Genomic DNA, 23311 nt, shown 5'->3' on the forward strand with positions numbered 1-23311 from the left:
ACTTGTTCCAAATAGCAGAGATGCCACCCTTAGTCCCCCCAACCGGACACCCTCATACCCTCGGCTGCGCCTTCATATCCTGTCCACGTACACCACAAACAGGAGCAGTGACTCAGTAAAACATTATTTTCGGATAACTAGAAACAATAAAAACCTTAGACAAATTCTCAAAAAATTAAAATTTTACTCTACCTAATTTGATACGCCTTTTTTGAAGCTTACAAAACAGATGATTTGGTCTGAAAAACAGGTCAACCAAGAACACTGACTTATTTTTTTCTTCTCTATAATGAAAACTGCTGGTTACTCTACCATTATCTTGTCGTAGTGTGAAACGCGTTTGCAGTCAAATAAAACCTTTTTAGCAGCCCGAGTGTTAATTTACATTTACACGACGAGTAAAGAACCACTAGAGGGCAGCAAAGTTCACATGCAACCAGCATAGTCTGATGTTAGTTTCCACATCAAGAGGAAGCAGGTTACCAAATTTGTTTCTATTCCTGAAACAAAGAACTTTTGGAATCAATTTCTTCTATACTAATAAAAACTATGCCAGAATGCTATATCTCATAACTATTAAAACTTTACAAATGCAATAAAATACACAGACTGTCGTGTTTATTATGGGAATGAGTTTATCGCTGTTTCACATTTCAGAGATAACAGGTCTCTATGCTTTTGTGTGTTTGAATTCAGAATCCGCAGCTCTTTTTGAGACTCACTATATCTAATTTTGACTAAATAAAAACTGGCATTTCTATGTATCTTACTGGAACACCTTTCAGATTTATGGTATTAAGAACAACACAGGTATAACTGGCTGCTGATCTTGAATTTCTATGGGCAAAAGAAGTCTCTTTAGACAGTTCCTGGAGGGCATTCTCTCTTCTGGGTTTGTGCCAGCCTGAGTTAATTAAGCAAATTAAGCAAATTAAGCAATCAATTTTCTAAATTCCAAATATATGGGATTTTTCACAAGGAATTTCATAGTTGTTTCCAAAAGGCATTAACCTTCATTAAAAGCACAGTTATCTATAAATCACATCAGAGCTTGGTTAAAAGTATTATTATACAGCTCATTAAACAATTAGACCCTATTATGTAAGTGAGAATGTGGGAGGAACAAAAACCATAAGACACTGGGCATCTCTGTATTACACCGTTTCTCCACCCTCAGGTGTTGTGAAATGACTAATAAATATTTATTCCCATAATTCACTGTGACTGGAGCGCTGATAACACCATACACCTTCATCCTTCTTACGTAATATTTGTCCTGTATTATTGCACAAACAGATGAGATTATGTAAAATAACACTTCTGCTCTTTCTGAATGATTGACTTCAAAGGTGTGGGAATGTTTGGATAAACAGGAGATGAAAAGAGGCAAAAGCAAGCAAGACTTTCTATAAAAGACTAAACGTATAACAGTAAGTGGGTGCAAATAAAGTGGCTGAAAATAGGTATAAGAGACTTGCATGTATCTTGCAGGTTGTGACTTGTTGGTTTACCACATGCTAATTGTCAACAGCATAGGTCAATTGTGGATTTATTGCTCGATTTAATAATTTATTGCAAAAACAAAAAAATGTAAAAGCCTTCAAATTCTTCAATTTAAAAACTTTTTGGCACAAAGTACCACTTGTCTATTTATTTTTTTTCCATTTACAAATAAACAGGGCTGTCATCTTTCAATACATACTGTATTCCTAGTAGTATTTAAATGTTTTTTTGCCAACAAAACTGAGGGAGGTACAGTAAAGGGAGGTTGATTTAATTGAACCTGCTCAGCACAGAAAAAGCAGTGTACTGACAGGAAAGATTCTATGCTCTAAAGTGGAGAAGCAACAAAAAAACAAACAGTATGCTTGGATATAAAGCAGAAAGTTTGGAATTGAAATCCAGGAATGGTCTTCTCACGTTTTACATCTGGTAAGACTTCATTTAGAATACCATGTTCAAGTTTTGGTCACCACACCACAATAAGGATATTAAAATGAGATATTAAAGCAACAAAAATGATTGCTGGTCTCAGATTGTCATATACTGTACAGGGACATCTCTTCAGTAGAGAGCAAAGGAGACTGAGAGGAGATTTGATCTGAAGATGTAAAATTCAAATGGTTACACAGAGGTAGAAACGAGGCAGCTATTCGTAAATTCAGGAGACATGGGATCGCAATTGGAAACAAGGTAATTTAAGAAAAACTTTTTGACACCTTTTTGCATGAAGGGTTGAGGGTATATCTGGAAAACCCAGGCAGGTGGTTAAGTGCAAAACTCTGGGGTCTTTTAAGAAATGGCTGGACACAATTTTAGCATCACTTAAATACTAAACCACAAAACAAACAAGGTTGGTTGAAAGGCCTTCACTAGATGGCAACACTGCTTATGTCGTTATGTCAACTTACAAAGCATTCCTTCTAACACAAATGCTACTTAAACTTTCCAACTGTTTCTTTACTACTTTTGCATTTTACTATAATTTAGTATAACAATAACTAAGTCTCCAGACTGCCTTAATTTCATTAACAACAACTGGTAGTTATTACATCCTTCATACAGTGAGAGTGAAGCTAACAAACAGCATTGTCATCACTCAAAATCAGGAATTTAATTAAGATGTTATCATCGTTCTGTATTGGATGGTGTGTTGGGCTGGGGGAATTAAGTCACGCCAGCGCACAATTACACACATCTTACATACTGAAGCATTTACTAATAAGTCCACCTTCAACACGGTGGCAAATACCTCATCCCGGTCAATGCCTTTTGGCTGATCTCATTCCCACCACCTTCATCTTACCAGTGAGCCAATTATGCAGCAACTGAGGCCATTACGCTCAAAACAGATGTCCCCACTGAAACCAGACATCACACCGACAATCTCGTCGACATCGGTTTCTCTCAGACAGCCCCGTTCTCTCCCACCCACCCTGTGGAGGGCCTGTAAAACCTGCCAACCCCCTCCGGGACCACAGTTAGAACTGGCCCCCTGCCGGGGTTCTGATCTTTCATTCTTACCAGCGTCTCCCCTGTGAGACCCGTCGCTGCCACACCTGACAACGAGGGTCCGGCTCCCCGAAGTCAACCAAGACTGTTCACCAACGCCTCATGCGGGGAAACCGGCTGCACACAGCTGACATCAATCCCCTAATTTCCTCAGGCATATGTGGGCAGTATACACTCTCCAGCTGCCCTGTTACATGAACACCATACCTGATTTTACGACCGTAAGTCGTTCCCAGAAAGCCTTCTGTATAGCGAAAATTCGTGAAGAGAAAAAACAATTTGCTTTATTTTTCATTGGGGAAAAAAATTACAATCCACCCCCTGATCCCAAAAATGTCACCCCTACTTTTACCTTTTTCCAACAAAAAAAATGACAAAAGAAACAACGATAACTAAAATTCATACTGTGGTTTGTGTTTTTAGTAATAAACACCAATGTTTAATCATTCCTAAGTACAGTTGCTTTTTGTGTAAGTAAACATCATTATTAAAGTCTGAACCACAAATATTTTTACAAAAAAGATTTGAGAGCGCACACAATAGCAAACAAAAAAACAAATTTTCTATTATTCATTAAATCAGCACTTACTCTCTGTTACCAAAATAAGAAGGATGGAACTGTACACCTTGTTAGTGCAGAATCAGATTCTGAGATGTACTCTGCATTAATTTCCATCTAACTTTACTAACACTGCACACTACACCAAAACGAGACATACATTTTATTTTATTCACTTCAGCCCAGTTTTTAGTACCAAAGCCAATTTTAACTCACACGGTGTTCAATTTATGTTAGTATTATTTCTGAATAACAAGCAGTGAAAGTGACGGTGAAATATCGCCAACTTTCAGTAAAACAACAGCACATTTCAGCATCCTTCATGTTTGGTTCCCATCACATTTATAAAAGTTACTGTAACATTTTACATTAACACATCAATTCAACCAGTTGAGTCACAAAGCAAACAGAATGCTGCTTCCAACAAATTTTAGCAATCCAATATCCTTCACCCCCTGTGAACCTCTGCATTTTCACTAAGGTGAGAAAAACATAACCTTTATTAAATTCCATGTTTTCCCAGGATGTCAAGTGCTGTAGTAAAGCAAAAGAGTTTATATCAGTCTGAGGGAAAAGAGATCAGCAGCAGATAGGTTACAAGGTCATTCACATGTACATGTTGTAAGAACTTATCTTCCCTTATCAAGAAACGTCACAAAGTAATCAATGTAACACTCCACAAAGACAGATTATAGTTACTGTATAAGCGTCAACAGGAAACTGTTGTGTTAAGCATCTTAGCAATGATTGCAAAGGTTTTGATCAGTTATTGTACCGATATTTTATTCCATACTTTTCCCTAGGAACTTTCTGCACTTTTCAATAGAACACATTCCTCTGCAAGCAATTTTTGAGAATTCATCTCCCATATATTGCTTCTTTAGTGGCTTCTTCTTAAATACCTCTCAGGAATAATACCAAACAGCTGCAATTTTGCAATTTTGTATAAAACCCAACCATTACAATCCGCTATCTTATAAACGCTTGAGGCAACATCCAATGCAGTAGCGGCCATGATCTAACAGGTCTGCAAGGTCATCCTTAAATCATCAATTTGTAAAGAACTGGATCACGTGGGAGTATAGATCATTTTTGGAATCAGTGGCCAACTGCAGTTCTTAAGAGAAGCAGGGTGCTGCTATACCTATCCATTTTCTATCTGCTTCTTCCAATTCAGGGTTGTGGGGGAGCTGGAGCCCACCTGGCAAGCAATGGGCACAAGGCAGGGTACACCCTGGATGGGACGCCAGTCCACCACTCAAACAGACACCAACACACTCACACCAGGGTCAGTTCTCCCAGAAACCAATTAACCTACCAGTATGGTTTTGGACTGTGGGAGGACACTTGAGCACCTGGAGCAATCACACACGAACATGGAGAGAACATACAAACTCCACGCAGACAGCATCCCAGGTCCAGGAACAGCAATTCTAAACAACACACCACTGTGCTGCCCCTGCTGTACTAATTATGAATGAAAATCTCTATATCTAATTAGACAAATTAAAATGTTCTGACCTTTTGGTAATCGGCAATTTAAGAGAAACCAGTTATACTGGTAGGTCTCCAGAACCAGAGTTGGCCATGTTGAATACAATACAACAAATCCAAAATCAACCTTTCCTGGCTTCACTTGTGGCTGAAACATTCATTCTGCATGTTGGGGGGTTTGCTGATACTTTCAATCAATAAAATGACATGAGACAGAAATTCAGATATCTTTTTTTTAGCTTAGTTATAACGAGGAAGGCAGAGAAAAAGAACAGCAGAGACAGAAGGTATTCATTACAAAATATTATTAATCTATAAGAATCCTGACTCCAGCTGAACAACAGGGCTACCGTAAAGATGATATTAACACTAGTTTAATTTACTAAAGTACATCCATTCAGAAAACTAAGCGCTCTTTAAAAAATGTGCATATGTACATACTTGAACATATTTAGTTTGCTTGTAAGGTTTATGAAAATGAAGACAGCAAAAATTAAACAAATGTGAATCCACTGCAAAATACAGTCTATATTGTAACACAGAACCACATACCCAATTACTTCAGGCCCCCCATCACAATCTACAGTACCTCTTTCTTTATTTAGTTATTGTTTTTCCAAATATTTTGTCTACAGAGGAAACAATCAATTTCCTACTGAAGGTTGCAGAGCCATTAAAACAATATGTGCCACAGCTCTGGGCAATATGCAACACAGTCAACATTACAAGCAAAACAACGTCAGAAAAGAGGAACTGCACCCATGGTTTACCATGAGAAATTTCCACAGATGATGAAATTCTAAATCATTCCAGACACCTCGATTTTTTAAACTGATTTCCGTTTAACTTATGGCTGCCAATCCATCTGGACAGTGTTAATGCACAGAAGTAGCATACTTTCGTTTGTTTTTTTGTCAACTTAGCAAGTGGTGTTTATTGTTTGTCTGTCTGAAGGAAAAAGAAAATCTGTGCACTCAGACGTGCCATAACAGGAGAAGGTGAAATGCTCTTATTTTAAAAATACAGTTATATCATCCCTAGTTCCGCAATAAGATTTTCCACAGAATGAAACACGCTACTCATTTCCACTGAAAAAAAAAAACAGCCCAAGATGTACACATGCGCTCCTCTAAACTACCTGTAATTAAGAAATCAGGAGTAGGAATGATGCATTCTGGGAAAATGTGTATTATGATAGCAATAATTATTTAGCTTTCGAAGAAAATATCACTCCATTTCATTAGAAATTAACAGACAGTGCTTCTAGTCTGTGGTACTTACTTTCTTGTGTTTTCTTCTGCTCAGCTCCACGCAAGAAGAACCTAAACTGGGTTGTTTTGCAATGCAGAAATCCACTTAGTCATGATGTATGTATAGAACAAAAAACAAAAGAAAAGCTTTGTTGATAGTCTTTATACAACCCTTGATGTGAATGTAGCAGCGCATACTCTTTTGTGATCTTCAAAGCCTGATAGAGAAATTATCACAAACAAAAACTGCATTCTTACTTGTTAAAGGCATTGGGATCAGCGTTTCTGGACAGCAGTAATTCCACACACTTGACAATCTGCTCTTCTGGTGCAGAGGCTATGCATGCTGACATCAGGACTGTGTACTGATCTGAAGGATGGGGTATAAAAGCAACACAGTATTAGTTGTATAACATTTTAAACAAACATCTTGCCTAAAAAGCAGAAAATGGTGGTCTGAACTTATTAGTAATGTGCAACACACTTTCAGTCATTGTAAGTGTTGCTGTAAAGAGAAATAAAAGATTTGTGCCTTCCACAATTAAAGACAAGTATGTAAAAATCAATAATCAATAAGAATATTGTCCACTTTCCCCTTGGTGCATCATACTGCCACTTAGAGACCCTCAAGAAGGAGTCTTGCTCAAGACTTTTGAGTTTAACCTGTAAGCACTGGAAAATTATCGTGGGGGAATCTCCATGCTTCTGTGTAATAAGATTATGAAAAACGTGCAAAATCTGCTTTTATTCTATCGTCACAGTTTTGTATTTATTGTAAAACTACACACGTTACGACCTTAATTCTGCTCTGTAATTTATTACATATTATACTTATTATGTACATCTACACAAGACTGCAAATGAACAACAGAATGCATATATCAAGCTCCATACACTATGTATGCAATTTCAAAATGAAATGCAACATTGACAAAAAATAGGGACCACTGCACCCTGTATTTCCTGGGCAAGATGTAATGGTAAAATAACCCGAATAAGTGTTTTTAGTTGACTCAACACTTTCTGTGAAGTCAATGGATACGACTGACTACGATAAGAATCTTACAGATTCATAACAGATCTTACAATCTTAACAGATATATTCAATTTCAAAACCCCAAACAAAGAGAGCATTCTTTGATTCCATAAAGTTAAAAAATTGCTACTTAGCCCTAGAAAAAGGGATCAGTGATTTTCTATACGAATAGTAACATATCCTATCGCATCCTATAGATGTAAAATAAAAGGACTATTTACATGTACTGTCTTGTTATGACAGTCAGACTTTTTTTGCACACTGTGAAATGCCTGTTACTTCATGTACTTAACAAAATAAAACATGTATACTTTTTTATTGCAAGGATACTGCTTCACTGTTCCTGCAAAGGAAGCACTATATGCGATTCAAAGCCACAACCTTTACCACCACTCAATACTTAATTAAAAGAATGACTTAGAAGCACATGGTGAATAAGTCTGAAATCTGATTGTGCATTAAACAGCAGTCATTTCTGTCTGAAGTCTGAAAAAGAAAATAAACAGATCTCTGTGTGCAGCTGACAGAGTGACGACAATGCTCTGCTTTGTGTGCTGGCTTTATCACTCCAGCATTTTTTGCAAAACTGAAATTAGGAAGTTGCATTTCTAGGTTTTGTTTTTAATTATTTCCTTTTGATGCCTCGAGCTCTGGTTGCCCTCTTACAGCCATTTGTGCAGGACATGTAATTGTCTCCATTTTTCACTCATTGTAAGCCAACTCACTGAGCGTCTTCGTGGTTCATTGAGACTAACAGATGCATCCAATTTTTAAAAGAAACAGGAATTCCAATGTAAACTGAAAACATACTGTGAATCAGAGGATGTTTTTAATATTTTCTCATTTGCGTCATAACCATTAAATAATCTCAGACCAACAGTGAACGTTCAAATTATAATTTCGTCCCACCTTTGGTAAAAAAAAATATATATGTAGATTAAATACCAGAAACCTAAGCACAGGGCTCACAAACCAAATTCAAATTTCTTGCACATTTTGATAGTAACAACCTAAGATTTAAATATATGAGATATTCTAAAATAACTTTCTCATTGTTGTAATTTTTTGCATTGCTTGAACTGTCACTAGCTCAAAATTTCCATTCTAAAACAATTAATATAAATGTCATATTTTTCCTATTCAAATTAATGTGAATCAGTCTGATGCACAATGTAAACTGTGAAAGGATATATAATATACATGCCACTCTGTTTTCTATGGAGCAAAATACAATTAAATAGTAAAGGTTTAAGTGTAAGGAATCAAAAGAACAACATAATACTTCTGCACACTGGTCACATTTGTTTAATGTAGAGTAGTACGTACTAAAGTACAGGTTATCTTAACCATACAGCCATGCATAGACTGTCACTTGTAAACAGTTAAAGCCAGCTATATAAGCAAATTCTGGGAATGGCATCATACTACCTCAGATGAAAACACGGAATGGAATTTAAAAAAAATGTTTTATATTCTGTTACTTATCCATCTATCTTTCCAACGGTACCCTTTTTGCTCAAAAGAGGAAAACGCCACCTCTTACCTTTACTAAAGTTGGCATTAGCCCCCCGGTCCAACAGAACCTGTGCCAGTTCATAGTGTGCTGTGTGGACAGCACACATCAGCGGAGTCCACTGAAACCCAAGAGGACACTCCACATCCACACCTGGAGGAACAGACAATGCAATAGCAAATCCTGAGGCAAATGTTCTGGAGTACACCGAGGTCACCAAAGAACTAACTTGAGAGTCCAAGAAACGTTAAACCACAAATGTGAGAAAATCTAATATATTTCAACACAGCACACTAGGAATGTTCAACCCTGGTCCTGGAGAGGTAATATAGGTCACTGTGCAATCAGCAATTTCTGAACATTGCTAAACACTTTCATTTTGAAACACTTAAGCAGGAGATACACTCTGTGACAGTACAGATCTTACATGCGGCCTAAAACGAGAGTGAAATACTTTCCTTTGTTGTTGAAGACCCCCATTGATCCCTGGGTCAGAATCAATCATTGAACTATCGTTGGAAATGAAAATACCAGATCCCTTTAGCTCTCAAGGGCCACACTTGGCCATTAACTGACTTAAGTGAATTAATTTACTCAACCAGTTAAAACACGAGAGTTTGAAGTTTTTAAGACGTGGCTTTGGAGTGACCTATAAGAGCTATAGGATTGTCTCTTGAGGTCTAAGGCATACCACTCTGCAACAGACTGACTTGCAAAGAATAGAGTCTTACACTCAATTCCAGGAGGGTCTGGTCTCTTCTTGCTGCCTTCAAGTTATCTTTAAGCTACCCAGCCATTTTGTTGAAGCCGATACCCTGGCTTCCTTCAAAAAATGTCTGGATGAAATCTTTGCATCAATTAGCACCACAAAGCTGGGGTAAAACTGCAATCACGAACATAAATAATTACACCCCCTATGTAACTGAAAAAGTGGTGGAACAGTAATCAAAAGATACTAGGTCCTCTACGAGTTATTACTGAATGCCTAATACAGAGCCATTGTAGTGATCAATTTCAAAACTGCCAACTTAAATTTCATTCTAGAATCAATACAAGTAAAACACTTCTCCAATTGCTGTTTTATAATCATGTAAATGATCCATTTAAACCACTTTCTCTGAAACTCAATACAAATGAACAACGGAATGTGCCCATAGAAAAGACAAAGAAAAAAATTACCACTGTCCAACAACTGTTTGACCATCTGAACATCTCCAGAGGACAGAGCTTTTTTAAAAGTGTAAATTTTATCATCTTCGGGTACTGAGGTATTAGAGCTCTGGAAAAAAAACACAAGAGGAAAATTTAGGGAAAACTGTAAGATTTTCTAAATATTTCATCAAGCTAGTGTGATAAAGTAAGAAGAGTCCATTCTTAGAATAAGGGAACTGAAGATTGATAGCACATCCTAAAACTTTCAAAGAATTTGTGTCAAGCAAGATGTACACATACACATTAGCCTACTGTATACACAAAGAATTACTTGGAACTGCATGTAAGTGTAGAATGCATTCCTGAGCTACAGGCAGAGGAGAAAAGCATGATTATGGTCAAGTATTAAAATCCTGGACAAGCCTGGTTGCCTATGACTGTGGTTAACAAAATTCCAGAGGAGGCTCAGTGACTCTGTGAAGAGGGGTGATTGTTCGGGTGCATTTGGCAGGAGCTTCAGTGACCAGGACAACTCAGCTTGCTGATGTTTCATGAGTACCGATGTCTGAGGTGATGTCAGCATGGAACCCCAAGAGAAAGACCTCCACAAAGGAGCACAGTGGGACAAAGCACATTCTCCAGGATTGCACTCCGATTAATGAATGGATATCACAGGGCTAACAGAAGCCTGCATATCACCCAACTGCAAATTTCAACCTCAGGTGAGAGCAAGCTTGTTTCTCAAAAACAGTCCACCACGAACTCCATATAGTGGGACACCACAGTTGCTCACTGCACCTGGCCATGCACATTTGCAAGTCCAGCTTTACAAGGAGCAGAGGCAATCAACTACATACCACTCAAGACTTATGGTTTGGTCAGATAAATCATCTTTCACCAATGTTCCTGACAAACAGATGAGTGCATGGGGGGTGTTCACCTAAAGAACCCTACAGCCCTGAGTGACTGGTCCCAACAGTAAAAGATTCTGGTGGTTCCATAATGTTGTGGGATGCACTTTTCTGACAAGGTCAATACTAGGTCATTATTGCTTATTAATGGTTCTGAGGGATCATCTTCACCCCATGTTGCAACATTTCTTTCCTGCCAAAAAGACTGTCTTCCAGGATAACAGTGACCCCCACCCACAGACCATGTGTAGTCACCCAATGGTCTGATGAGCAAGACACTGATGGTATCCACCTATCAGTCACCAGATCTGAATCCAATTGAGCATTTATGGGATATTCTGGAAAGACACCTAAGTCAGTGATTCACACCTTCATCAACCAGGTGAGTTCCTTGTGGAAGAATGGTGCTGGCTCCATCCTTTAGAATTCCAGACACTAGCAGACTATGCCACAGTGGGTGAACACAGCAACGGAATGGCCTTTTATTGACTTTTCACTAGTGATAGGGAAAGACTTTTCCATTTTTTTGTCCACTACCTGTACGTCTGCTTTTTAACTTAGATATAGGCCTACATAATGCAAAAGTCATCTACATTTATTAAGACCATGAGAATCAACTTTAACAAAAAGGCCACACAACCCATTTAGTTTATTTCACTGCTTGTGGCTAATTTGAGATATCATCCAGCCGTTGACAAAAGCCAGGGTATCCACTTCCAATGGTTTTTTCTCTGATTTATTTTGATCTCCTGTTAATAAGACACATTATACTTAAAAACTAAACAATCAATTGCTCTTAGGATTCTGAAATGCAATCATGTACAGGCTATTTTTCCAATACATTTTTTCTTAGGCCATAAAGACCTAAACAACACACAAAGTAAAATATAGTTTCTTAAAATTGTTGATAGTTGTGCAATTCAAAGATTGAGGGTGTTCAATACTCTTGTTGTTAACTTTGTTAACGATCCTACGGTATGTGCAAAAACAGTCCTTACTATTTGCTCAGTGACTGCATTATTTTTAGACTGCCGCCCTCTACTGGTATAAAGGCTTTCTTAGTTCAGTAAAAGCACGTTGTGTGGTGCAAGTAGTTTTATAATCAAAACGCAAGGTGTATCTTAAACATATTATACTTTGGTTTGGTATCACTTAAATAAGGGTGTTTTCAAAATATTTTACCGCTCTCGGCTGCATTAACTGTGGAGTTCACCAAGCAACAGATTTACACAGCATTAAACATTTTTTAAAATAAATGATTATTTTTAAGCATTGCTTCAAATATCGTAACTATTCATGCAGTCATTCGCGGGTGCTGCATTATTACTAAAAGAGGCGTACAGAGGCGTCATATATTCATACAAGACCCCGTAGGATTTTCATTATACAAGTACGTCTTGAGGAGGGGCCAAAAACTTGTCGCTTCAAAAGATCGAACACGTGTTCACGAAGTTTGATCTTCGCTTCCAGCAAAACCACTCATATACCAAAAAACTATAAAACTATATAACTATAATAAAATAATAATTGGGAATACATGTTTTCGAAAACCGCACCAAATGCCCGTTTTCATGTTTAAAACCGACGTCCAACAGACCTTCAATCTCTACGGATTATTTGTAAAGCAACAACAAAATTAAAAATCGTTCTATGCATCGTTCAGAATAACACAGAATACAGTTTATTTTACACGCAGACAGCAAAAACCACGTCGTGTTTTAGAAATTTTGCTCGATTACCCACTTTGAGCCGACCGTTGTGGTACTCGCTATCATCTATCTAATCCGTTTGTTTTCAAAGACAAATGCCATTTTCATTCTTTACCTCCGAGTTTGGTTTTCGGGAATATCCAAGTTCCCATTCCTCGTCACTTTCACTACTTTCATCCCCAGCAGGGTAAGCATTTTCAACTTCTTGATGCATGGTGATTTTTTCCCCATTAAACTGCGCACAGCAAGTCGCCTTTCCTATGGATAGCCGCGAGACCAAACCGGCCGAAACGCTACCTCGTGCGCGACCCACGGTGCTCCGTCTTCCGTGTACATGATTAGGGGCTGTAAGGTATTGTCAGACGCGTGTACGCTGCAGCTAAGTGTACATTATATTAAAACCTTATGGGGTATCTTTTCGCGGTTAGTGCAGGGCCCCCAAACCTCTGGGAGCGTATTTTGAACTGGAGTACCAACAAGACTGAAAAACCTAAACATGTACCGTACAATTCACTAAATTGTACTCGTCATCAAAGATTCAGTAAATGTTAGAGGCCAGACATAAACAAACATCCAATTGAACACAGACGTTTTTTTTTAAATGTTAATAAGTCTTTTCCCCCCCTGGTGTATAGGCTACTACCACCGATACCCCCGCACTGCAGACAAAGAAATTCTGCCTTTGAAATCCCAGCTGCACAGACATTGAAAAACTTCTAGTAATTTGATAGGATAAGGATACTTAGCAAGAAAAGACGTGCTGATTAGACGATCTAAAATCCAGCTGCAGGAAGGTCTATTATCCACAACAACCTGGACCCTATACAAATAAGCTTTTGTGACTAAGAAACATATACTGTATATATACTGTATACTGTAAATGTATTGTTACTGTCTTTCAGTCTATCTGTGGCCCAGTCTTTCTGAAGCCCACCTGAGGTAAAACTTTATTACATGCTTATCTTGTACTGTAATTTTCTTTGAAGGAAACAAGCGATTTGTATGGTAATAGAACAGGGTTAACTTGGTCCTTGAACTTGTTACAGTGATGTAATCTCCTAGAAACCTCGATAGCCTTGAATTCTCCAGTGTCTGGTCTTGTGTTGTAGCAGAACTTACTGCTGTCTGAGGAGCGACTATGGGACTGAGAGATGGGAAGAGATGGACTGAGGTCCTGACAAAAAGACGCACACACCGTGGCAGTTAATCTTAATAATCTGCTGATTTATAAATTCAGGACAGCAGTGCTTTCACAATGGCCATGACTGCTAAAATAGGGTTTCTGCCCACTGTCAGCTTATTTTGCTCACAAGTCCCAGTTTATACACTGTAGTTCTGTACTTCCTCTTCATATAACTTTACCTTTTTTTTATTCACAGTGAACGTCTTTATTGTTCTGCATTGAAATGGTTTACTGGTCAAATGTCGATTCAGTGTGTCCTTCAATGAACTCATCTTAATGAAAGCTACAGTATACTTTGAAATGGGTATCTCTGTCTTTGCCCAGGCTATCTCCTGTGTTTCTTATTGTTTTATCTCACAACAAGTTGAATATAAACTATTATCACCTGCTGTCGGTCTGTTTCATGAAGACAATGCAGTAGAAAGGTTAGTCATGGGATAATGCTACAGAATGTACTACAGTCTGCCTTATATAGTAGTTCAGCTGGGTAGCTGCATCAGCATGCGTAGTCTGCAAAGGAACAAGTAATAGGTTTATTCCATGCTGAACAGAGAAGAGAGAAAACACAAGGTTTTGACTGTGAAGCCTTCTTCAGGTGTCCTGAAAAAATCGTTTTATGCATTGTTCAGAATAACACAGAATATAGTTTATTTTACATGCAGACAGCAAAAACCACGTCGTCTTATAAAAATTTTGCTCGATTACCCGCTTTGCTTTGAATGTTTGTTGGTGCTCTTGTTAAATGATGACTCCATGCTTGGTGGCTAGTCTAACCATGATTAAAATGTTCTGGGCTTTTTGGTGGCCATCTCTTCTTCCCACTTTCTGACATCATTGGATCCTGACTTTTCCAGTCATCATTTGTGTAGAGTATTTTATTTCTCAGGTTTTTGGTGCCAGGATGGGAAGCACCTTGGATGTACAGTATGGGGCACTGGTGGTCCAGCCTGGTCAAGCCTGTATTTACTGTACAGTACAGTAGGTCCATTACTTTTGTGTGATTTAATTTATGGCATCTTTTTGCAGCATACTGTCAAAACATCTTTTTTAGAAATATCGCTAGACTATGCCCTATGCTATCATTAACTGTGGCTGAAAAGCTGATCAACGCATTTGTGTTCTCTCGAATTGACTACTGTAATGCTCTACTCGCTGGGGTATCTAAATCTACTCTGAACAAACTGCAGTATGTCCAAAATTCAGAATCCTGACCAGGTCTAGTGCAAGTGTACACATTACTCCTATCCTGGAGTCCTTGCACTGGCTTCTGGTCAAATTCCATGTAGACTATAAAATCCTCATGCTCACCAATAAGGCTCTGCATGGCTTGGCACCTCAGTACCTGTCTGAACTATTATCACCCTACTCCCCACCTCGCAACCTTCGCTTTTCTAATTCTGCTCTCCTTACTGTCCCCCAAGCCCGTCTACATTGTATGGGTGACAGGGCCTTCTCCTGTTGTGCCCCCAAGCTCTGGAACTCTCTCCCCAAGGACATCAGTGTCACCTTCTCTAAACTCCTTCAAATCCAGATTCAAAACCCTCTTCTTCAGAAAAGCCTTTACTTAACTGGTTCCATTCTTCACCCCTCTGCTTTTCTTAGTACCACCATCCACGGTCTCCTTTATATATTGTAATTGTGTTTTGTCTTGTGTATTCTTCTTATTTATTGTTGTTGTCATCCTGTAAAGCGCTTTGAGAAGCCACCTTTAAAGGCGCTATATAAAATAAAGTTTTATTATTATTAATTATTATTATTATTATTATTATTATTATTATTATTATCTTTTGGCTGGATATTTGGAGTGCCAGTGACCAGAGATGGGGGTGGTTGATAGGGTGAGAAAAATGTTGTTTTTCTTTTGTTTGGGGAACCATTATATTGTATTGATTCTGTCTGTAGGAAAAAAGAATGGCAGTGTACTCCAAAATAGAACAAACACTTGAGTTCTCAGGCAGGCATGTGTGTTGGATCACTTTTCAGCTCAGCTTGACAATATCTTTGTTCACAAAGTTTGAGTTTCTCTTTTGTTACATCTGTCTGGCTAAAACTCTCCGAGGTATATATATATAAAAAACAATACTTATTTTGCAAATATAAGCATTTGTTCTATTTTGGGGCATGTTCCTATTTTTATATACTATTTAATTTGACTTGGAGGACTTTTTTTCTGGGCTTGATAGAAGGGCTTGTTCCCTTTATTTGGATAGATGCTTTTTTGGGCAGGATAGTCACTGGCACCTGTGATTGTTTTATTTCTAGTCAGTTATGTTTTCAAAAATGTATAAAAATGTATTCAGTGAGAGACTGGAAGCACTGTTATGGAATGCCCAGACAAAATGTAAGTAATCCTCTACTGTTCTGGAAATTTCTATTACTTACATAATGTGTTTTTATATGTTTTACTGGGATTAGGCTTGGTTTGTGAGCGTGGTACCTATTGGAACACCACCCTCTACAATTAATAAGCCATTTTACAGCAGCCTTTCAAAATGATTTTTTACATTATTGGAGGTAATCATAAAAAAGTACAATTTACCTGTCTTATGCTTTGCCTTGACATTGTTTCCAAATGTTAAGAATATTCAAATACAAATCCATTGCGGTTTTCTGTGTTTTGATGCTCTAGGATGGGCTCATAGATCAACCCCTACCTCACTGAAGAGTTTTTGTGGCTCAGGTTAAAATGCATTCATTAGACGTACACTCAGGTTACTTCTGAACCATCAGCAGAAGCTGTGCTTCACAGTTTTTATCTGTGTTCCACAATGGAATGTCTAAACCTTTTTAATCCTTAGAAAATATGCAGGAAACTTGAAGCTAACAGAAAGTTTCCAGTATCAGTAACAGTTACTTTGTTTTAGTTAATTAAGAATATTAAGCTGAAAAGTCTACACCCATTTCAGTATATACAGTAGAAATGAAAAACAAACACTGCATCTGTAAATTATAATAAAACATGTTCCTATAAAATAATTGAAGATTTAAAGCAAAGATTTGATTTAACTTTAGTCAGTTTTGTAGAATGTTTCAATATACAATAGCAGTGATTTAGGGCTCTGAAGGTCTTGTTTGTAGCTTTGAAATACTGAACAGCTCCTCCAAAACAGCAGAGATAGCACTAAAGTACAAACAGCTACAGTATGTTAAAGCTTGAAAGAAGGTTGTGGAGGAGGATTGCTGGGCATGAGATGCAGCTGGTTCCCAAGTTTTGAATGCTGAAATGTGGTAGCAGTTGTTTTTTTGTAAATGTGCACAAAAGTTCATTAATACTGTATGCTTGAGTTGTGCTTGTAGGTGCTGAGAAAAAGAAAAAGCATCTTTGCTTCGGAAAAGTGTTATTCTGCAACCATAAGTTTTGTTTGGTCTCATGTTCTTATGTTGTAAGCAGTGTTTCACTGACCCCTACATTTAGCACTGCATGCGGTCTAGATTTGAATATCTGTTTCTTTAGTGTTTCTTTTTGATCACCTCTCCAGAGTTCTCTGAAATTTTCATCTTCTAATTTTGGAAAAAAGACTTACAAACAAATATTTTAGTTTTCCCTTGTGTGATGAGAACCATGTTAGCGTTCTTACTATTTTCCCTGTTGAAGACACCTTAGATGTTGTAACACAGTAAGGTTATTTAGGTATTGAATTCACATATAACTGAAATACAAAAATAATTTCTTATTTCAGATTAAATAAGTTTACATAACTTTTTATTTTTAATAATGTTTGTTTCTGTAGTGATTGCCTTACACTCTATATGTTATGGAGGTCAGGTTAATCTTTATTGCTTCTCTTTAAGCTTTGAAAAGATAAGAATGATACAGTACATACCTGTATACAAAGTAAAAAAACACGAGTTATAGAGTAACTTTGTTTCAAATAAAAGTTTGCCTACACGTTATTACATGACTGTATAAAAATGTACTTATGCGAGGTTGGTTCTGCTGATGTCCTAACAAGAGATAAATGAAAATTAAGATTTTATTTCATTTTTCAGTGTTGTGTGGTACAATCAAGACTTACAGATGCATGTTTTGCTTTGCAAATGTTTATGGATGTAAACAGTGACTAAACATAAATATCTTAAATCAGAAACAGGAAAGCATGATGCATTGCCATCCTTTGATGTTTACAGTTGAAACAGTAATGTCAGAACAGACATGTGAGAAGTTAATCTTATATTCTAAGGTGTTTAGGACAGAATTAACAAATATAGATGCTAATACACTGCTTAAATTGCATGACGTTGTGTGACACAAAGAGCCAAGATGCAGTTCAGGAGGAATTGCTAATAAGGGATATTTAAAAAAGAAATGCTTGGAGTAAATGACAAAATTGTCTGCTGCATTTTTGTTTCTGAAGATGGATATGCAGATTCTACCTTTATTCTTACCTGTTTTAGGAATAGGTTTGGTTGTTACCATAATTGTAAATTCTCCTGTGAGTACTGTACAAATTGCATTTAAATTATTTTTAAAAATAATTGTCTTGAAAATCTTTGTTTTTCTTCAATAATATACTGCAGCAAACAGAACTTTCTTGATATTTGTCGTCAGTTATAAAATAATAGAAATCACAATTTTGTATTATGTACCATACTGCAATTTAACACTTAATGCTCTGTGAAAATTGTGTTCATTCCCCAGTTCATTTCTTCTTGTCCGTAAAAAAAAGCTTTAATGATATTGAGACTTAAACATCTTGTCAAACGCCTTGGCCAAAATAAGAATTCCGCTGCTGTTTTTTTGCGCGATGTTGCCTGAATGGAAATCAAAACTTCAGAATGAATGCTGGCAGAGGTGGGTCGCACACGTCTATTCAGAATCAGTCTCTTTAATGTACTGAGTGTTCTAAGTTAACAGACTGAGGAGAAAATATTCAGTGAACGCAGAACACACAAGGAATTTATCGTGAGCTCTGAGCGTGGAGTTCGATAGCGCAACTCTTTAAACCTCCTGGTTTGTCCTTCTCACACGCTATAACCTGGGCAGAGCCAATTAAACCAGTGACATCACCGCACACATATCTTAACATGGAGAACAAAACCGGGGACTTGATTCAATTTTGGAGACTTTACAGATGACCAGTTTAACCAGCACATCTCTCAGGTGCACGGAAGCTGTTTTAGAATGCAGAAATCACCTGTAGAAGATGCTAACGCCTTCTCGAGATTTTTTTTCTGGTAAGATTTTTTTTTTTTACTCTAGTTTCAGTCAAGGATAAAAATGAAACCACGATTCTTTTCCTCTGTCATAAAAATTTAAAGAAAATTTTGCTAAAGTTTTGCAGTGCAGATGTGAATCTGCATTTAGCTAATTCGTTTTGGTAGTCCTAATATTTTGTAGAAATACTGTATGTACTTTTCCCTGCACGTGGTTCATTAAACTGCTGTTTGATAATTATATAGCATTACTTTTCTTACTTTCATTTTTATATTGAAGTTTGAAAATGTAATACGACTAACAGATTAACTTATTTACCTTGTCCGAAGTTATTACAGAACTTTATGAAGTGCACCTGCAGCGACGTGCCTAAGGATCAGATTTCATTAAAGCTTTCCCGAGTTATAGGAAATTAAGAAGTCAGCTATTGTTTAATGAATTCGCATTTCTTTAATTTGATTTTCTTATATGATGTGGTTCTGAGTTAACTATTGTTAAACATTGTCAAAGTATTTTTTTTAAATACTTTGGATCTTCTTGGTGTCAAAATGTGAGAATAAAATTCTCACAAATGTAAGTATAGAAAGCAGTGAATTAATTCATCATTAGTTTCCTTAACGTCAAACGTAGTTTTAGAAAACACGTAAATACTCTAGTAAATAGCGGGTAAGTACTGCTAAGTAGATACAAGTAAATACACCAGTGTGTTTTATACAGCTTTTTCAACTATGTGTTAAAAGCTTGCATAATTGTTTGTGTTGTATATTCTTTCCATAATATATTAAATGTAATCACAGACAACATTTGTTCTAGGAGAAGCAATCACTGAACCATTGTGACATTGTTTGTATACTTACTGTAGATGACAATTGTTTCTCAATAAAGACCATTAGTTTATAATAATTACAAACTAAGATCCCCCTCACACTCTATTTACTTAAGTGTTCAATAGATACTATTGACATTTATGATATCTGTCATACATCTGTGAATGTAGATCTATGTTCAGTAGGTAGTAGTGGCATTTATAAATCAGTGATACATCTGTGAATGTAATGTAGGTCTGATTTATGATGATTTGTTTTTTTTACAGGTGGGCTTCACCAATTTTGAGAAAAGGATACAGGCAGAAATTAGAATTATCAGATGTTTATCAGGTCCCTTCATTTGACTCGGCTGACCATCTTTCTGAAAGATTAGAAAGGTTTGCATTTATCGCAATCTTTCACTGAGGCTCCCTCACAAAGTCCAGAAAATTGTATTTTTACCTTTAATTGCAATAATACCTTAATCTAACTATTTTAGTCTTTGAGTACAAATATTCATTGATATATCCATTACATATAACATTTTGTTTCTGTATGTACATTAAAGAAAAACACTATAAATAATTATTTCTTGTTATCCTTTTGTGATATGCACTGTAACCATTATCTTATGTTTTGAATAGCAGGTCATTTGGTTGACCTGCTATTCAAGTGTATTTCCTACTGTATTTCCAGAGAAAGGCGGGTAGGCATTTGAGACACCAGACACTGTGAAATATTCCCAAAAAACACACGCCTTACCCATCGCGTCTCTAGCAGTCTATGCGGCTATATTGCCGATTATAATTAAAAAGTCTTGCAAATGTCACCAATTAGGATAATTACCATTGAAAGCACAGCCCACCCCCAAATGTCACCTCTGTCATTCTTTAAAGACACAAACATGCGACTTAAAAGATGTTTGCCCTTGTTTTTACCCTGTTTTGGACTGGAGCTCCTCCAGGCCCTTATTTTTACCATTATTTGTGTATTTCTCTTTAGATCTCAGCAGTTCTCTTACATAAGCATGAAACGTGACCTTTTAAACTGCCAGCCCCCTGTTGGGTGATATATAGTTAGCCATTTTTAATCAGCCAAAAATGTGGTCTACTGGGAATTTGAACTTTTATTCAATTAACAAGTTGGTACCCTTTCGATCTTCAAGGTCTCTGTGTACTTTACTGTTTAATAAGTTAGCCAGATCTCCCGGGTTATACGTGAGTCAACCTAACTATGTGAAAAAAGCTGTGTAGTGTGTTTCCACACAGTGACAGTTTTCTAATTGCCTTGTTTTCGGTCTTTGGTAGAGAATGGGACAGAGAACTTGCATCATCGAAGAAAAATCCCAATCTTCTCAATGCCATTCGCCGCTGTTTCTTCTGGCCTTTTGCCTTTTATGGAGTCCTGTTGTACTTTGGGGTAAGTTTCTGACTCTTACGTTATATCTAAAACAGGATGAAAATAGATTTAATAAGAACAATATACAGCTAGGGTTTCATTATTAAGGATGCTCTCATTTGTATTTGATATTAACATTTAATTATACTTATTTCGTGGTCCCATTCAGAATTAGGATGTTCTGCATTAGATCACCAATTAAGTAGGCATACTCCTTAATTCAGTAGCTATTATCTGTGTGGACCTATGACGTTATTTTATTATCAACTGGTGTTAGATGTGTTCCGTAGTGGAACACTTCCGAAACACAACATTTACAGTCTTAATACTAATAATTCTTAAGTTTTGATATACCTACCTATATTAAGATTTTCATATACCTGCAATAACTTTCCTTACCTGCAATAACAATCCATTTTAATATGAAAAAAAAACAAACGAAACTGTGGCAATAGGGCTGCAGTAAGAACTGTGAGGATGTGTTTTTGTATGTGCAAAGGTGATGTCTGCTTGTATCTGCCTGCATGAATGGCACGCAGATTCTCAAGCTTTTAATAAAAAAACATCAAAGTCAAGTCTGAGAAAAAGATGCATCAAGCTTTGGGAATTTTGTTTGCATAGATATCACAAAACACACTCAATAGTTGCATTCAAGGTCCATTCATCTATCATCAGATACTGGGGATTGTTTCCACACAGCAACAGTTATGGTTGCAGACTCAACTGGTAATTATTAAAGAACAATAACCTGATAGTAGACACCATTCTCCCCAAGAATGGGAACCACCTGACAAGAATATCAAGCTGCTCAGTTGCTTCTTCAATTGTTTCTTTGAAACAACGAAGACTAAGATATTTTTCTCTACCTAGTTCACGTCCCATGTCACATACTGTACAGTACATTAGCAGACTGTATATACAGTATTGACCATTAATGGGAATGTCATATGCATTGTTTGCTCTGATGAATATCCTGTAGTTTGATGCAGTGACTATACAGTGTGTGTACTGGTCTCATCTGGCAATGATTCAGCATTTGCATACTGGATAAAAAACAAAAGACTGAGTGAGGTCTGTGTTGGGAACAAAAACATTTTGGTGTGGGAGACCATTAATGCCGACTCTAGGATTCAGCTTGCTGCCAATGGTCATTGCACATCACGGTCTTATGCTGACCATTGGTCAAAACCTGTGCCCCATTAACCGACTCAGCAACACTAAAGTCATTACAATCCCCGAATCTTTTCATTTTGGAATCCGTGTGCCCACATGGCAATGGTTATCAAAGACATTCTGTGTCCTTCTAGAATTAGTATCATGCATTGGCCGACTTTTTATAACAAGAGCTTAGACATCCTGAGCACCTGCGTGTTGGGCTGGGTTGACAGATCTCTGATATTTGCTGTAGAGATTGAGTGGAGGAACATTCCTGTGGTCTCATGGAACATCTCTGCCAAACCATTTCCATGCTTTTGGTGAAGATTCCCACTTCTGTAGGAGCACATGACTTGAAAGCATCATGACTTCTGCACAACAAGTATCTTTTGTAACTTAATAACTCTTACTTGACGGAGTCTAATTTTATGAGCAGGTTTGCACTTTCATTTTACAGAGAAAGTATTATTGAATTCCTGAGATTCAATTACTCAAAGATGCAAGACTGAAATTAAGAAAACGTCTATTTTGCTCTTCTTCTATATTAATTCTTCAGTGATGTCTTTTAATTATCATTATCATTGTTTTTCTCTCTATGCTAAGAATTCCACATTGGGGTTTGAAAACAGTAATATTTTGGCTGTAGATTAGAATTTTGTGGCAAACTTACTGTAGGACATTTCAAGGACAATTTGTTGGAAATCTTTTAAATAGTTTTCAGAAAGGGTGAGTAAATTTACTAATGAAGATTAACACTCCTTTTTGGTTGTGTGAAAAAAAGAACATAAATGTATTGCAGGATCAGTCCTTTCAGATTACACCTTTTTTCTTATTGTCTTTTTCACTTATTTTTCTGATCGGATGAAGCTTTCCATGTCAAAGAGCTTTTCTGTTACAACGTACAGACTATCACTTGGACTGCTGAACTTGATCACATTTCCATTAGACATGTAGTTTCTTACAGTGTTTGTTTATTTG

General features: G+C 37.0%; 2 protein-coding genes across 3 annotated transcripts in view; one reads left to right on the top strand and one right to left on the bottom strand.

The window, feature by feature from the left end:
* The window catches only part of asz1 (ankyrin repeat, SAM and basic leucine zipper domain containing 1), a 28337-nt gene extending 15487 nt beyond the window's left edge, over nucleotides 1-12850 (bottom strand). Inside the window, exons 1-4 of the mRNA XM_088924042.1 lie at nucleotides 12752-12850; nucleotides 10044-10143; nucleotides 8895-9017; nucleotides 6574-6685 (exon numbers count right to left, since the gene is read on the bottom strand). Of these exons, the coding sequence (XP_088780168.1) occupies nucleotides 6574-6685; nucleotides 8895-9017; nucleotides 10044-10143; nucleotides 12752-12850 (434 nt within the window). The remainder of the gene's footprint in view (nucleotides 1-6573; nucleotides 6686-8894; nucleotides 9018-10043; nucleotides 10144-12751) is intronic.
* A 5825-nt stretch (nucleotides 12851-18675) lies between these two features.
* cftr (CF transmembrane conductance regulator) overlaps nucleotides 18676-23311 on the top strand; it is a 36483-nt gene continuing 31847 nt past the window's right edge. For both annotated transcript variants that reach the window (XM_088924336.1, XM_088924337.1), the window contains exons 1-3: nucleotides 18676-18994; nucleotides 20068-20178; nucleotides 21088-21199. In XM_088924336.1, the coding sequence (XP_088780462.1) occupies nucleotides 18942-18994; nucleotides 20068-20178; nucleotides 21088-21199 (276 nt within the window). In that variant the 5' untranslated portion in view covers nucleotides 18676-18941. The remainder of the gene's footprint in view (nucleotides 18995-20067; nucleotides 20179-21087; nucleotides 21200-23311) is intronic.

This window comes from Atractosteus spatula, chromosome 8, assembly GCF_055471065.1.
Source record: "Atractosteus spatula isolate fAtrSpa1 chromosome 8, fAtrSpa1.hap1, whole genome shotgun sequence".
Lineage (NCBI taxonomy): Eukaryota > Metazoa > Chordata > Actinopteri > Semionotiformes > Lepisosteidae > Atractosteus > Atractosteus spatula.